General features: G+C 44.3%; 1 protein-coding gene across 2 annotated transcripts in view; it reads right to left on the bottom strand.

The window, feature by feature from the left end:
* LOC142573168 (uncharacterized) overlaps positions 1-17,947 on the bottom strand; it is a 275,915-nt gene that overhangs the window by 91,737 nt on the left and 166,231 nt on the right. For both annotated transcript variants that reach the window (XM_075682735.1, XM_075682737.1), the window contains exon 12: positions 791-916. In XM_075682735.1, the coding sequence (XP_075538850.1) occupies positions 791-916 (126 nt within the window). The remainder of the gene's footprint in view (positions 1-790; positions 917-17,947) is intronic.

Below are 17,947 nucleotides of genomic sequence, written 5' to 3'. Positions count from 1 at the left end.
CTCCAGGCTTGCAACACTAGTGCAAGCTGCGTATGTTTTTCTTGAAGAGCAAAGTAGACATCAGCCAGCTTTTGCTGGAAGGCCCAGTCATTATGACTGGCAACGTGCTCCAACTGTTCCAGCCAATCTTCGACGTATTCAAAAGTGTCACCATGGAAGCTTTCTGGGATCTTACGATTTTGCAGCGTCACCTGCGATGGAGCTGCAGTGGCCATGGTGGAAGTAGGTAAATGCGTTCCTGGAGGGTCTTGTAAGGAGTTGAACTCGGGCGTCAAGCCTAGCAGGTGGCGAGTGTACCAGTGAACAGGAGTTTCGACAAACGAAGGTGATTCTTCGTTCTATGTATGGCTCCGCGAAGGAATGCCAAGCATTAGGCAATCCTACCCCGCACCTCCACCAGTGTCACGGTCTAGTAGGAGACGGGAAAATTGGTGTACACGACATATAAAAGCACTTTATATGAGTGGTCACTGTGATACCGTCGTTTTCGCTGTTTTTCTATCCACACGCTACTTGAGTGTTGTTTTCATGGCCTGGCAAATACCCAAGGCGATGATATAGGATGTGGCAATAGGACAAAAGCATTGGTTGTGGCATGCCCTGCAAATGCGGGGAGCAGTTCTTGGGAATTGTGCATGGTAGGCACAATTGGCATAAGCTTGGGACAGTGGGAAAGCACTGCACACTGCCTTCATCATGCAATAGACTTAATTAGGATTGTGATAAATATGATGATGAAGTTGATACAATAGGCTACTGTGAGATGAGAATGTGGGCGAGATGCCCTTACCTTCCGCTGCTGGCTGTGGCTGACTGTTAGGCAGCGCTGCAAGTGTCCTAGCCGAGCCTGAGCCAGTTCCAACTCAGCCTGCTTCTCGGACAGCCGTGCTTCCAGCAACTGGTCTCGGGACGATGCCTGCAGGCAATGTGTAAATAATCACTTCTTTGTTAAGCACAGTACGCAAATTACACACTACCAGGGTTTGGCACCAAAGACCCAAAAACCTCCTCTATCATTGCTAACCAATACAGTTTTAGTTTACTGATCCCACTGTTGTAAAATATAGATACTTATCTATGCGTGAACTTTAAATTTTGTATAAACACTGCAGATACAAGAACGGAAAGAGGGCAGGAGGCAGAGCTGCACAAAAATTTTTAAGAGTTAGCCCTGAACACACACCTTTTGCAGAATACATGCGCACTTTATTAAAGATGATTCACCTTTAGAAGCAACACACAAGGAGTGCAAGACTTGGAACAGCACAAAACTGACAAGGTACACACAGTTTTTAGATCGCAGTGACTTCTTCTGTGACTTTTCTATTGCAAATCTTGCTTCCTTCAGTTTGCTCAAAGCAGGTACACCTCTGGTATCCTTTCACAATCAAGAGCAAAACTCAACAGTATGTCGGACATTAACTAGCAAAACTACTTCGCGAACAGAATTTATTTTTTGGTAGAACTTGACAAAGTCTGTGTAAAATCATAGAACACGCTCAAATTCAAAAATGTCACTAGACATTTGGGAAAGCTGGCAGGTATGTATATACAGACCGAAGGCATGCATGCAGTAAGACGCAGAAGAGAAAGGACAGACCATAAATATCTACACAAACTCAAACAATTGACTATACACACGGCATCTCTGCCAGTGGATGGGCGCTCTCGCACGCCCATTCACAGGCAGCTGTAGCAGTAGTATTGTGCTGTTGTTAAGCACCGCTGCTTCGACGTTCGCTATGAAGCTTCCTGCTCTTCAGTGCCTTGTTTTTTATTTAAAGGATTTTCCGCTGCCGGCAATGGTGCCAACTCCACCATCATCAACCTCGCTTATGGCATCAAAGCGAGGAAAGCATGGCAATGGTCTAAAGCTAGGCATATGGTCTAAAGCTAGGCAACCTACCATCACGCATAGCTACTGAAGTTAACTTACCATCTTTCCAAACTTTGTTGCAAGAAAACGGTAAGTGGTAGCAGTTTAGATATTACTTATTGTTATATGCACTTATTAACATATTATGTAAAATGTTCTTGTGTTTTCATGACTAAGTGCATATACCCCTTGTTCATATCTATTTATTTTATGTTCCTTGTGTGTATGTTTATTTGATGTAGTTTTATTTCTTGTGTATATTTCATGTTTGTGCCCCCCCCTATGTAATACCCTCGTGTGAGGGCCCTCAGGGGTAATGTAAATAAAATAAATAAATATTGCCAGTTCTTGACAGTCAACTTCGCTGCAATATGGCAGTGTTAAGCGGTCAAGCCTACGCAATTATTGCTATGGTCAAGCACACCAAGAGAGTAAAGGGGCCATTGTCATAGGACATATGATCCGTTCCTTAGTTATAGCTGCCATATCCTGTCACAGTACGAGCATCGCGACGTCTAAAGTGTCGTATAATGACGATTTCCGAAAGTCATCGCAATACAGTTGTGTTATGCAGTCAAGCCTATGCAATGTATTACGATTAGGCAGTAACAGAAAGTTGACCTGGAAAAGCCCTAATGGAAAAACAAGAAATGAAATGGATTTCATACTCTCTGCCAATCCTAGCATAGTGCAGGATGTAGAAGTGTTAGGTAGGGTAAAGGGGAGTGACGATAGGTTATTGAGGTCTAGGATTTCTCCCAATTTGAAGAAAGAAAGAGCAAAATTAGTCGGGAAGAAACAGGTCAACGTGGACACTACAGGGGTAAAAGCAGACTCATTCACGCTGGTGCTCGGAAACAAATATGCAGCTTTAGAACAGGAAAATAACATAGAGGTAATGAATGAAACCGTAACTAAGCTCATTTCAGAAGGAGCAATTAAAGTGTGAGGTAAGGCACCGAAAAACCAGTAGGCAAGCTCTCCCAAGTAACAAAGGACCGAGTAAAGAAACGACAAAGCATGAAAGTGCCTAACTCAAGAGATCAGATAGAACTCACTGAACTGTCAAAACTGATGAACAAAAAGAACATTCGAAATTATGTCAGAAAGATTGAGAAAGAGAAAGAGAAAGCTGTAAAAAATGGCTGGAGCCTAAAATCAGCCAGAAGAAAACTCGGCATAGGGCAAGATGTATGCAGTGAAAGATAAGTAGGCTAATGACAACAGCGATTTTGATGATATAGTAAAAGGAGCAGATGAATTCTATTCTGATCTGTACCCAGAGAAGCCATGCAACCTTCATTCAAAGCAGTGATGAAAAGGATACAGAGGCTCCTTTTATTTTTAGCAATGAAGTTAGAAGGGCTTTGCAAGACATGTCCTGGGGCAAAGTGGCAGGTGAAGATGAAATAACAGTCCATATAGTCAAAGATGGAGGACATATGCTTGAAAAGCTTGTTGTCCTATATACGCAATGCCTCACAACTTCAAGTGTACCAGAGAGGTAGAAGAATGCCAGCTTTATACTGATTCACTATAAGGGAGAGATTAAAGGATTGACGTATTATAGGTCCATTAACTTGTTTTCAGTATTGTACAAAATATTCACCTATATAATTTCCAATAGAATCAGGGCAACATTGGACTTCAATCAACCAAGAGAACAGGCTGGCTCCAGGAAAGGACATATTACAATAGATTATGTCTATGTCATCAATCAGGTAAATGAGAAATCTGCAGAGTACAATCAATTTCTCTAAATGGCTTTCATAGATCATAGAAAGGCATTTGATTCAGTAGAGCTACCAGCAGTCATGGAGGCATTCGTAAACAGGTTGGGGAATATTTACAAAGACTTCACAACTGCCTTAATGCTCTCAAGAAAAGTGGAAAAATACCAATCAAGAAAGGGGTCAGCGAGCAGACACAGTATTTCCAATGGTATTCACTGCAAGCCTAGAAGAATTAAGCATTCAAGCTATTAGACGGAGATGGAAGATATTAGATTGAGCGAACATCAATGGCAGATATCTCAGCAACCTTCAGTTTGAAGATGACTATGTCATGTTCAGCAATACTGTGGATGAATTGCAACAAAAAATTGAGGACCTTAACTAAGAAAGTGTAAGAGCGGGGTTGAAGATAAATATGCAGAAGACAACGGTAATGTTCAATAGCCTGGCAAGGGAACAAGAATTCATGACCGCCAGTCAGCCTATAGACACTGTGCAGGAGTATGTTTATGTAGGTCATTTTCTCGCAGGGGACCCTGGTCATGAGAAGGAAATTTACATAAAAGAATAAAAATAGGTTGGAGTGCATATGGTAGGCATTGCCATATCCTGACCGGGAGCTTACCACTATCATTAAAAAGAAAGGTGTACAATCACTGCGTTCTACCCATGCCAACATATGGGGCAGGAATTTGTAGGTTCACAAAGAAGCTCGAGAACAGGTTAAGGACCATGCAAAGAGCGATGTAACGAAAAATGTTGGGCACAACATTAAAGGCTTATTCACACTGGAAACTGACAGTGGTCACGTGGCCAATTTGGTGGCAAAGCGACTGATCCCAAATGGTCACTTTTCTTTTGAAACAGTCACTGGCTGCTCGAACTTTCAGTAGTGCGACCGCAGTCGCAAAACTACTGAACCGATTAGATGCACAGGAACCGGACGTCTGTGTATTGTTAGATATGGGACCGTTTCCTGAGCCTACTTAGAGTTCCCCAGACCACATCGAGTCGCACCACAGCTAATTAAGGAGCGCAGAAGCACGGATACCACATTCCTGAGGCGCGGCACGTGCAAAAAAGTTGGCGGCCCCCACTTCGTGTGCCGCAGGTGGAGCTATTCACGGCTTGACTCTTCTCGAAAGTGAAGCGAGAGCCTGGCACTGTTGCAGGCAAAGTGGGTCCAGAAGCAAGACTGCTGTAATGCACCGTGAAAACATGGCAGCGTCGCCCCCCATCCGCCTATTGTGACGGCGCATTGCAAGTCAGCAAGGCAAGACCGCAGGGAGAAGTAAGCCCTCGGACAATTGAGGACCAAGCAGCAACCCTCTCCGCCGGGTGTGACACCATCGCACGGGCGCCTAACATTGGCCGAAAATGACGACACCCGCGCGTGCTTGCCGATTGGCCGAAAATGGCGTCACCTGAGCGGGCTCGCCCATTGGCCGAACGTGATGTGTCTTTGAGACACCGAAGGGCTTAAGAGACACAGACCGGGAGCAGCAAGAGAGCATTCCTTCAGCATTCCTTGATTCTTCTCTTTCGAGCTTCTTGCCACGGGCCGCAGCATCCGAGTTGCTGCCGGCCCGTAATAACTTTAAGACTGTTAATTGACACTCACTGTAAATAATATAAATAAACCTCCCAAGTTTTCATCCCGACGTCCTCCTCAACTCTTACAGTATGCTGATGCTTATTTGACGTGGTGATGGCAATGCAAGCAGACCTGAATAGCATATTGCAAGGCATTTAAGTTCAGCAACTAGCCAGTCGCACTTGTCAGTGTGACCATCAGTCTCTTCGAGTTGCTTTTTGGTCATCAGTCACAATCGATTGTGTTACTTCCTCAAGTCGCCAGTAAGAATGAGCGCTAAAGGACGTGAAGAGAGCAGTGTGGATCACAAAGCAAATGGGGATATCCAATATTCTATTTGACATTGAGAAAAAAATAGAGCTGAGCCAGCCATGCAATCAGTAGAGTAGATAACCAGTGGATCATTAGAGTTACAGAATGGGTGTCAAGGGAAGGAAAGCACAGACTAGGATGGCAGAAAATTAGGTGGGGTGATAAAATTAGGAAATTTGCATGCACAAGCTGGAATCAGCTAGTGCAAGACAGGGGTAATTAGAGTTCACTGGGAGAGGCCTTTGTCCTGCTGTGAACATAAAACTAGGCTGATGATGATGATACCAAGCGTGCAAATAGGTCACTGTTACGGGACATTAAATGTGTTCCTTAATCATACACATGCATTCTTGCTGTCTCCCATCCTAGTATGAGAACCGAGATGCTTAATATTAATAATTGTACTGGCAGGCCTTTAAAGTTATTTCGGATGTGGCTGTGGCAATTTTCAAGGGAAGTTAAAGGCATGCAATCATTTTTTCAAACTACCTGATTTTTCTGATGACTTTGTAGTCCCTAGGAAGTCTGAAAAACCAGACGTTGACTGTATTTTTATACATCACCAGTAACACCTCAAAACTCAAAGTAATGGCCTGCCTAGTCCATTTAGTCATGAGCAACTCTGTGCAAGCCATGGCATAAGCCACTGCAAGCCACTCCGCTGTGAGGACTGAATCTACAGTTCATCAGGCAAGTTCAGCATCTAGGATTGTTTCTTTACGTGTTAAATTGCGTCAACCGAACGTGATGTGTCTTTGAGACACCGAAGGGCTTAAGAGACACAGACCGGGAGCAGCAAGAGAGCATTCCTTCAGCATTCCTTGATTCTTCTCTTTCGAGCTTCTTGCCACGGGCCGCAGAGTCCGAGTTGCTGCCGGCCCGTAATAAATTTAAGACTGTTAATTGACACTCACTGTAAATAATATAAATAAACCTCCTTTTTCATTGCGTCTCTGTACCACTCCTGCACGGGCCGTGAAGGGCCTGCAGTATATTCAAATAAAAAAAAAAAAAATTGTGACTCGTTCTTAGGCAACTTCTGTGAATATTTCGAATTTTTATCAGTCACAATCGTCCAGCTTCACACGACGCCAATTCCAGCCTCGATGTTACGGATGGTGATTGATGGAACTGCTGAATAGCGACGGTTTCGAAGAAGCCACAATCGTACTGCTGTTGGAGCGCAGTCAGCCTTAAGTAGCAGGGAAGGGAGATTTGGTGCATTTGCAGACCGTATTTACTTTAATTTGTCTGGAGTAACAGCCATAATAATGGGCAAAATACAGACTGACCAGGTCACATGCCCGTTTGCATGTGTGCAGCAAAGCATTGACAGACTCATTTTCGGTAAATTCGATATTTAGGACTCCCTTTATTTGGAATTTTAGGAGGTCCCCACCAATTATCATTATATCATTCTCAATTATTGGTCGGTGACTGCAGTGTACACTATAACACACGTTATAGAGCACGACATAAGAAGCCAACAAACAAAGACACCAAGGACAACACAGGGTAAATTTTACTTGTACTTACTAACCGAAATAAAGAAATTATAATTTAATGGAATTGAAAGTGGATTAAAGAACAACTTGCCACAGGTGGGGAACGATCCCATATCTTTGCATTACGCGTGCGATGCTCTACTAATTGAGCTACCGTGGCGCCGTCTTCCCATCCACTTTCTGGGGTATTTGTTTGTTACTACTAGAACTAGGTGCAGCGGTGGCTTAGAGGTAGAGCATCCGCCTCACATGCAAGAGGACCGTGGTTCGAATCCCGGTGCCGTGCAATTTTCCACCGGTTTAAAAAAAAAATCTGCGTGTTGATAAAATTGCATATTAAGGCCTGGAGTGTGGCCAGATCATGGTGACCAGAACCGGTAATGCACTCCCTCACCAGAGCAGGATTGGCCATTCTGGCGCATTACTTGGCCACAACCTCCTATATGAATACAACAATCAAACCCTGGCCCTCAGTTCCCAGCAGCCGCGAAGCAACTGACCACGACGGCGGTCAGACCTGTGACGCAGCAGAGGGTGCTAAGAATCCCTGGCTCCGGACAGGCCGCCATTGGAATCTGAACCTGGCAACGTTTAACGCCAGAATGTTATCTAGTGAGGCGAGTCTAGCAGTGCTGTCGGAGGAACTAGAGGGCAGTAAATGGGATATAATAGGGCTCAGCAAAGTTAAGAGGACAAATGAAGCATATACAGTGCTAAAACGCGGGCAGATCCTGTGCTACCTGGGTTTAGCGGAGAGACGAGAACTAGGAATTGGATTCCTGATTAGTAAGGATATAGCTGGTAACACACAGGAATTCTATAGCATTTACGAGAGGGTGTCAGGTCTTGTGGTGAAACTTAATAAGAGGTACAAATTGAAGGTCATACAGGCCTACGCCCCTGCATCCGGTCATGATGACCAGGAAGTCGAAGGCTTCTATGAAGATGTGGAATCGGCGATGGGTAAAGCCAAAACAAACTATGCTATGCTGAAGGGCGACTTCAATGACAGGGTAGGCAAGAAGCAGGCTGGAGACAAGCCAGTGGGGGAACATGGCATAAGTTCTAGGAATAGCAGGGGAGCGTTATTAGTAGAGTTTGCAGAACATAATAATATGTGGATAATGAATACCTTCTTCCGCAAGTGGGATAGCATAAAGTGGACGTGGAGGAGCCCGAATGGCGAGACTAGGAATGAAATAGACCTTATACTCTGCGCTAACCCTGACATCATACACGATGTGGACGTCCTCGGCAAGGTGCGCTGCAGTGACCACAGGATGGTAAGAACTCGAATTAGCCTAGACTTGAGGAAGGAACGGAAGAAACTGGTACATAAGAAGCCGATCAATGAGTTAGCAGTGAGAGGGAAAATAGAGGAATTCCGGATCAAACTACAGCACAGGAATTCGGCTTTAACTCAGCAAGAGGACCTTAGTGTTGAAGCAGTGAACAACAATCTTGTGGGCATCATTAAGGAGTGTGCAATGGAAGTCGGTGGTAACTCCGTTAGGCAGGATACCAGCAAACTATCACAGGAGACGAAAGATCTGATCAAGAAACACCAACGTATGAAAGCATCTAACCCTACAGCTAGAATAGAACTGGCAGAACTTTCGAAGTTAATCAACAAGCGTAAGACAGCTGACGTAAGGAAGTATAATATGAATAGAATTGAACATGCTCTCAGGAACGGAGGAAGCCTAAAAGCATTGAAGAAGTAACTAGGAATAGGCAAGAATCAGATGTATGCATTAAGAGACAAAGCCGGCAATATCATTACTAATATGGATGAGATAGTTCAAATGGCTGAGGATTTCTATAGAGATTTATACAGTACCAGTGGCACCCACGACGATAATGGAAGAGGGAATAGTCTAGAAGAATTTGACATCCCACGAGTAACACCGGAAGAAGTAAAGAAAGCCTTGGGAGCTATGCAAAGGGGGAAGGCAGCTGGGGAGGATCAGGTAACAGCAGATTTGTTGAAGGATGGTGGGCAGACTGTTCTAGAGAAACTGGCCACCCTGTATACGCAATGCCTCATGACCTCGAGCGTACCGTAATCTCGGAAAAACGCTAACATTATCCTAATCTGTAATAAAGGGGATGCCAAAGACGAAAAATTATAGACCAATCAGCTTACTGTCCGTTGCCTACAAAGTATTTACTAAGGTAATCTCAAATAAAATCAGGAACACCTTAGACTTCTGTCAACCAAAGGACCATGCAGGATTTCGTAAAGGCTACTCAACAATAGACCATATTCACACTATCAGTTAGCTGATAGAGAAATGTGTGGATTATAACTAACCCTTATATATAGCTTTCATTGATTATGAGAACGTGTTTGATTCAGTCGAAACCTCAGCAGTCATGCAGGCATTACGGAATCAGGCTGTAGACGAGCCGTATGTAAAAATATTGAAAGATATCTATAGCGGCTCCACAGCCACTGTAGTCCTCCATAAAGAAAGCAACAAAATCCCAATAAAGAAAGGCACCAGGCAGGGCGATACGATCTCTCCAATGCTATTCACAGCGTGTTTACAGGAGGTATTCAGAGACCTGGATTGGGATGAATTGGAAATAAGAGTTAATAAAGAATACCTTAGTAACTTGCGATTCGCTGATGATATTGCCTTGCTTAGTAACTCAGGGGACCAATTGCAATGCATGCTCACTGACCTGGAGAGGCAAAGCAGAAGAGTGGGTCTAAAAATTAATATGCAGAAGACTAAAGTAATGTTTAACAGTCTCGGAAGAGAACAGCAGTTTACGATAGGTAGCAAGGCACTGGAAGTGGCAAGGGAATACATCTACTTAGGGAAGGCAGTGACCGCGGATCTGGATCATGACACTGAAATAATCAGAAGAATAAGAATGGGCTGGGGTGCGTTTGGCAGGCATTCTCAGATCATGAACAGCAGGTTGCCATTATCCGTCAAGAGAAAAGTGTATAACAGCTGTGTCTTACCAGTACTCACATGCAGGGCAGAAACATGAAGGCTTACGAAAAGGTTTCTGCTTAAATTGAGGACGACGCTACGAGCTATGGAAAGAAGAATGATGGGTGTAACGTTAAGGGATAGGAAAAGAGCAGATTGGGTGAGGGAACAAATACGAGTTAATGACATCTTAGTTGAAATCAAGAAAAAGAAATGGGGGGGGGGGGGCGCATGGGCAGGACATGTAATGAGTAGGGAAGATAACCGATGGTCATTAAGGGTTACGGAATGGATTCCAAGGGAAGGGAAGCGTAGCTGGGGGCGGCAGAAAGTTAGGTGGGTGGATGAGATTATGACATTTGCAGGCAGAACATGGCCACAATTAGCACATGACCGGGGTAGTTGGAGAAGATTGGGGAGGCCTTTGCCCTGCAGTAGGTGTAACCAGGCTGCTGCTGATGATGATGAAAGCTTGCAAGGGTGAGGCAAGAGGGATGGTGGCTTGATGAATACTGTCTTTCCCCGTTGAGCAAGGGGAATGGGAGGAAGGGGAGCGAGCCTGCGGTAACGCGATTATATGCGCGTAAGGGGGGCGCAGCCTGGGGCGCAACCGTGCCTGTGCGTGACTCATACGCAGTCCGCACACCCTGTTTTAGAGGGAATGTTTCGTGTGTGCGAAGAGTGGGTGTGCCAAAATGTCGTGGAATTATGTACCCTGTCTTCCTGAGCGTTTTGTGCTGGGTGCGTAATCTTGGGAGTTTCGGAGTTGCATTGAAGCAAGAGGCAGACGAAGCATTTGCTCACCACTACCAGTGCTTTTCATGATAGCATCTTCCCACTGCAGGCAAAACTAACAGCCATGTGGGCGTAGTGCACCTGAAAATGTGGTTGCCTTCACTTTGTACCACCGATATGATGATATTGCTGACATGGCATGAAACCGTAAATTCTATCGCCGAGTCTGAAATTCAACAAAGTTAATTTCTTTCTCATTCAAATGTGGTTTTTCTGATTGCACGATACCTTGGATAACCTTGTCGCCCCTTCCATATAAAAAAAAAAATCCTTTGACAACTTGTGCATGTAAGGTCAATTTTCGATACAGACGAACTTCATTATAATGAAGTCAGCTTTTAAGCAATAATTCATTGTTATATTCAATATTCATTAAAAAGGTGTGCATATGAACTCCCGGAACAAGTCTGCACACGAACTCAATGAAAGAGTGTTTATAGACTGACAACTCAAAGTTGTAAGAACGCACAATTTCCGAATTTAAAGCTTGCTGTATATGTGTGACCGTACCTATAATTCTGTCCCGGAGGGCAAAAATAAACACATCAACGGCGATGCTGGCCGCATCGACAAATCAATTTATTTAATAAATGATGCAATCTTTGTTTGGTGGCACTTGAGGGCATTCTACAAGACAAACTTCTTAATGAAATCAATACAATGCAACGCTTCGTCGATGTCAGCAGTTTTGGACACTGGTACCTTCTCAAGGTAGCCCCTCAACTTCCTGGCTGTGTTGGCAGCCTCGGCGCTGCTTAGAGCCGGCTCCATTTTCCGGTTTCGCTTTCTTCTTCAGTGCTTGCGTCACCTGCAGGAATCAGCTCCGTTCCATCAAAAAAGTGCCGTCTCATCAGTGTTGTAAAGGTATCTGAAGTATCCTTGTATTCTTGCTGCTGGATTCAGAAGCTTTCCAGCCATTTCTCACAGTTCCCCATATACAGTGCAGCCTCTTCGCCAGACGTGTGGCAAACAATCTCATGGCGTTATTTAAACCGCTGGAGGCAGCCTCTGCTCACGCAAAACTTATTGTGGCCCAAGACAAAAGCTAAACTCTTCGCTTTCATTTGGAGAAGAGCACTAGGCATGGGCAGGTTGGGTTCTCTTAAGGTCTTTAAACCACAGAAACAAGGCATCTTCAGCATCTTGCTGGTGGCAAGGCCTAATGCGCTTGTGGTCGATTATCACAGTACCTTGGCATGAATCTTTTCCATCTTCTTCCTTGCATTCAGGATTGTTGAGACTTGTGCTTACTTGTGCTTACAGTTACTTGTGCGCTCGACTCACTTTCAGAAGAGTAATGGGAGCACGCGTCCATACCGTAATCGAACCGTGTATATGAATGAAAACTCAATAGTTGTGCGTCCGTCAGAAAAACCAACAGAGTCAGAAACTTGCAGTAATCCTTTGTCCATTGACAATGATGAACAATAAAATAATAATAATAATAATAATAATAATAATAATAATAATAATAATAATAATAATAATAATAATAATAATAATAATAAATAAAAGCCTGTGGCAACAAACTTTTTCTTGTGCCTGCTGTCCATCGCCCTTGAGGTTTGTGTCGAGCAAACAACTGCGTGCTTCTGTGCTGCCATTTTGTGTGAAGGAAGGATGAAGTGCAGATTGCACGGAGAGGTGGCGGGGGTGAAAGTCTGATCACTTGCCAGCCGGCTGATGCGAGCAATTTTCGCTGTCAGCGATTCAAATAACCAAAATATTGGATTTATTATTGTTTTTAATGACTTTTCACATTTTGAGCCACACAAACAAGAATTTCGGTATAATCTGGCATCAAATTTTGAATTTTTACTTTCTTTTAGACAAATAAAACGTCCACTGAAAAAAATAAAAACCTTAGACCAACCAAACTTTTGGTTTTGCTTCATTTTATCCTATATTTTGTTTTTTGTTATATACGTGGTCATTATAACGAGATTCGACTCTATAAAAAAATTTCGATACAGTAGACTTTTGTTAATTCGACTCCAGTTAATTCAGTCCTGAACAATGATGCTGGCTGGATCCCATGCATTTCTATGGGGCCAAACTTTTGTTATTTTGATCCTAAAATTAGCCTTTTCCAGAAAATTCAAACTTGACGAGCCAGCACGCACGTGAATGACCCCCATAGTGACCCCAGTAGTGACCCCTTTAGGGGCAATGTCTGTCTCGGCAGAGCTTAGGGGGCAGTGAATGCATTGAACACACGTCATCTCCCGTCAAAAACACCCATTTCTGTCCTAGGAAGATTTTCAAGCAATAACGGTAACTCACAATGTCTGATCCCAGCGCCTACTCAAATTTAACACGCGGCTTTCTTTTTTCTTTTTTTCAAAAACATTGAACAGATATTTCCCTGTGGGGTGCAATCAGAAACAAAACCAAAATCACATTGGCAGCATTCATATACTTCACTGCATATTGCGATGAAGCTTACTTTACGACACTGGCTACCACTGTGCAACTCGTATTGAACCCTAGTTAACTTTTCTTGCTAAAAAATCGGGTGCACCTTAGATTTCTACTTTGTTTAGGAGCTTTTATGTCATTATTCATTAATTTCCTATTTTGGAAATAAGAAAGCAGGTGCTCATATTCAATTGGAGGTGTTAGAATCAGGCAAATACTGCCAAATGAATCAGCAGTAGGTTTTGGTGTTTCCTCTGCATCTTTTTTCAACTTATGAGGGTGCTCTTCTTTTTTTTCCAATGCGAACTCCTTGAGTCATTTTTTTTAATGCAGACTTAAATTTTTCAAGTGACCTATACCAAAAAAATTTACCACAATTTTTTTAGTGTGACCATAAAGGGACAAAGAAATATTTTCCCTAGGCAAATAGCATTATTTATTCCTGAATGCAGATGGGGCTTACATAATACTTATAAGAATAAAAAAGCAGGTACACTGGAATAGATATATTCCAATTGAGCACTTGGGCATTAGTCTCCATCAAAGTAATCGGCGCTCGACTCACTTTCAGAAGAGTAATGGGAGCACGCGTCCATACCGTAATCGAATCGTGTATATGAATGAAAACTCAATAGTTGTGCGTCCATCAGAAAAACCAACCGAGTCGGAAACTTGCAGTAATCCTTTGTCCATTGACAATGATGAACAATCAGCTCTTGCGAGTCTCAAACGCAGGCATAGCAGCATCGTTTGTATATACCAGTGCCTGCCTCTGAACAGATGTAATCACATCCCTGTGAGCCACAAATGAGCGAGCATCGAGCGCTGAACCTTTGATAGGTTAGAAACCAGATGGACATCACTTTTGTGCATGACAAACGGAAATAGCCAGCGAGAGGAAAATAAAACTCACAACTGCGAACTAGCGCATGCGTGTGCCGTCGCCAACACACTGGCGTAAACAAGCTGCCGAATTAAAACCAAGTGGCTACAGAGCGAAAAAAAAAACGGAATTGTTACACACAGGGTGGCAGCACCTGCTGAGAAACAGTGAAAAAATTGGCATGTTTTGCAAAAATACAGACGGTGTGGTAAATATACGGTACTGACCAGTTGGGACTAGTTCACAGTGCAATGTAAATGTATTTACGTTCCTGACCTTCAAAGGGTTAATTCAAACCACTGGATAATTCGGTCAATTTCATTGGTCTCACCAGGGTTGAATTCACATAAGTCAACTGTATAATGAAGCAAATTGCCGGTTTTACCAACTTTGTTACATCAAGATTTTAACTGTATATACAACATACAGTAAAACCTCGTTTCTACGCCTCCGGAAAAAAACATGAAAAAATGATTTACTAACTGGAAGAATGTACGATCAAAAGTCACAAAATTAACTGACATACTCAACTGTGGTTGACATCTAAAGACTGTGAAGCGTTATGTGAATCATTGCAGCAAGAGATGCCGACATGTGTTGAGCTAGTGATGCCCACCCAGTCTGAGATGAGTGTTGTCGCTTTTGCGATGTCTGCAAGCTTACGTTTGTGCCCCTAAAATTTGGCCTGGGTCAGCAGCTTCTTCAAGCGGGGCATTTTGGCAGGAAATTTTGACGTACCCACTTAAGAATCGTTGTGGCACGAAATGTCGATGCAAGTCAAGCTGGTGAGGCCCGAGCAACCCGAGTTGCTGTTTTCCTATATTACATAGTGTTACGGCGACAAGAACACGAAATGAAATCGAGCTGGTGAGTAACGAGGGAATACGATGTCGCCAGAATGAAACATGATGCTCATTTCACGTTGGCTGCACCAAGAAATGGCAGTGCGTTTGAGTTATCACATATTAAAACCATGCAGTAAGCTAGCTTCCAACAGCACTACGGCTGACATGCTGTGAAACAGATGGGTTTACTTATCTTTTTCACAGATGAGTGAACACTGTGAATCTTGCATGCTGCAGGGGCATCCGACCTCCCACCGCGTTCGACCCGATTTATGATTTTGAGCTTCACGACAAAAGGCGACTTCTGCCACTTCATCACGGCAACACGGTGGGAGAAGGCCCACAAGGTGCAAGCACAATGAACCAGAAAAGCAGCGAGACAACTCGCACTTTCGCCATCTTGCACGATGAGGGCACAAGAGCCTCTGATTGGCTGTCTCAGCAAGCGCTGCGGGCGGGCCAGGATAATTTTTTGCAGGGGGGTGTCGACGGCTTGCCAGAGAAAGCGCAGTCACGGTCGGGAGAGCGATGGGATGGACCCACGCTGCTGGGTTTCCCCGCCACCACGAGGGAAAGCTAACTTCTGGGGGCACTTTTCCGCAACTTGACGTTTTGATATATTGGGAGTCGCTGTTATTTTTGTTTGATGTAAGCATAACTTTTGCTGTATGTACTCATTGTAACTATGCTGTGTTCATAAACTGTTCGATATAAAGAATAATTCGATGTAAATGGGTTCGATATAGGATGGTTCGACTGTAGAATACTTCTCAAATAGAATTTTTTGTGCTTTTTTTCCTTCTGAAGTGGAAGAAATAGAGGAGTTGTCCTTGATACCAATGGGGTTTTCAGTTAAGTAGTGGGCCATACAGTACTTAATAGCAGTATTATATTGCTTAGAAAGCACTGCTTTCCAGCTTTCTTCCAGAAAACAGAAGGTTTTTTTTAGAGTGCAGCTCGTAGGCACCTGTTACTGTGGCGAGCATCGGCATTGTGCCTCGTAACCGAGCAAGTGAACACAGCAAAAGATGAAAGCAAATGTGGAGTGCAGCGGGGGATGAAAGACCCAATAGTGAAAGAGTGCAAGGAGGAAAGCGACGGAGGAGGGTATGGCGAAAGCGTGAGAAGAAAAGTGTAGTGCCACAAAAGACGGGCTTTGCGGCGATGATGACTACGAGATGGTGTCAGAGTAGAGCACGTCATCTGTGTGGAAACAAAGTGCCGCATGAGCAGAGGTCTGTCTGTGGCGGCTGCTGTGAATCGCACCCACGCATCACCCGCGCGCCGCCTCTTGCAATCTCCCAATTAACGAGGCAGTCGCATCACATACTGCTCCGCTTGCAATATGCGTCACATGCGGCAGATTGTCTGCGTGAGCCAATATACTGTGAAATGAAAAGACACATACAGCTGTGCTCAAATTTCACATTAAGGAGTATCACAATTGTAGGTCAATTATTTTTTTTCATCTTTATGGCAGGTGGTTATTATCAGCTTGTTTTAAGGCCAATCTGCATGACAGACAAAAGTGGGGAATGCGCATCACGTCACTTGTCACCACTCTACTCGGTCATCAGCGCCGCATGCAGTCAGCACCAACTGTAAAGAGTTCTCAAAATTGGGAGGGCCCGCGGCAAGTTTGCGTGACTCTACCCCCCTCCCCTTTTCTTTCGTTCTTTCATCCACAATCATCTGCCATCTCTATAGATGCGTCTTCAGCGGGCGGTCAACGTGCTGTCAAATATCTTCGAGCCTGCCATGTAAATCTAAAGCCAGTCCTGTGATGGGTTACTCTAAGCTACGAAAGGAGACTGTTGTGCGACTACGAATGGCGTTTGGAACGAGGGCCCAACGTACGGTATTTTGCAAAGATGGTGGCCGTGAACATGCAACACTCATCGTATGCATTCTTTTTCGTTGCCGAGGCGGTTTGTGAGCTTTCTGAAGGTTATGCGACCACTGCGAGTACATCTGCGTTGATTTGCTAACCGCAACTTTATTCGTCAACACCCAATGACAAATCTCCAATTAGGCCTAACAGGCTAGACAGTACGACCAATGGTGTGGCCATGACACAAATTCAGCGCCAGCCGATGTGATAACAGGCTGCAAACCGTCATGAAAAGTTTGTTGCTAACACGTTCCTATGGTTGGCTCATCAGTGATAGGTTGCGAGATCACGTGTACACGGTGTACGAGTTAGATGGATGGTTTAGGCGGTGTTCGGGTCCGCGGTCGTCCAGCCGGTAACTACATTAAGCACATGTGCCAAGTTCATCTGTGTGCTCAGTGTGTTGGTAGGTGGTAGAGAGCTCCCAACTAAGCGAATCTGCGTGTATGAACACTGAAATTGCATATTCAGTGCAATCAGCATGCCTTTTCCAGCAATCGGCATGGCTTATCAGATTGATCTTTGCACATGCTCTCGAGCTTTCCATATGTGCTGCTGTTGTAGTTCCCTTTATCCGTGTCGTGTTAAGCATTTCGATTTGTATTGTCGACCTGGATGAACATTGTGCCAATAATCATTGTGTGCCGTGGGAACGCTGCGCATGTCAAGGCACCACCATGGATAGGCGCTGAGTTTTCAATCTGCCTGGGGGGGGGGGGGGGGATGAGAGAATCTACAGCAGCTGTGGCCTAGCGGTGAAGCATCCAGCTTGCATGCGGGAGGTACCAAGCTCAAATCCCGATGCCACCGGAAGCCCACCAGCTTTTTCTGATGGATGGAGTTGTTCCTTGGCCTGGTGTTCAGTTCTCATGGTGGTTCACATCTCGAATAGGGGGCCAAATATAGATTTAAGAGTTTTTTCTGGGCACCTGGTTGTCCAACCACAGACAGGCCCATTGAAGAGCATCAGCCACGGCTGTGGAAGGCGAGTGCTGCCACCCGGTACCTACCAGTAAAATAGGTACAAGCGCGCTCCCGGCCTCGTGCTTAGCTATTATGGGACTTCAATGCTTGGAAAGGGGTGTTTGTCCTCAACCCAAAGGTGTCCCGGCCTCAATAGGTGCATTTGGGGCACCACATAGGAAAT

The sequence above is a fragment of the Dermacentor variabilis genome, chromosome 2 (assembly GCF_050947875.1).
Source record: "Dermacentor variabilis isolate Ectoservices chromosome 2, ASM5094787v1, whole genome shotgun sequence".
In the NCBI taxonomy this organism is placed as follows: domain Eukaryota; kingdom Metazoa; phylum Arthropoda; class Arachnida; order Ixodida; family Ixodidae; genus Dermacentor; species Dermacentor variabilis.
The sequence above is the reverse complement of the archived record's forward strand: the minus strand, read 5'-3'. Positions and strand labels throughout refer to the sequence as shown.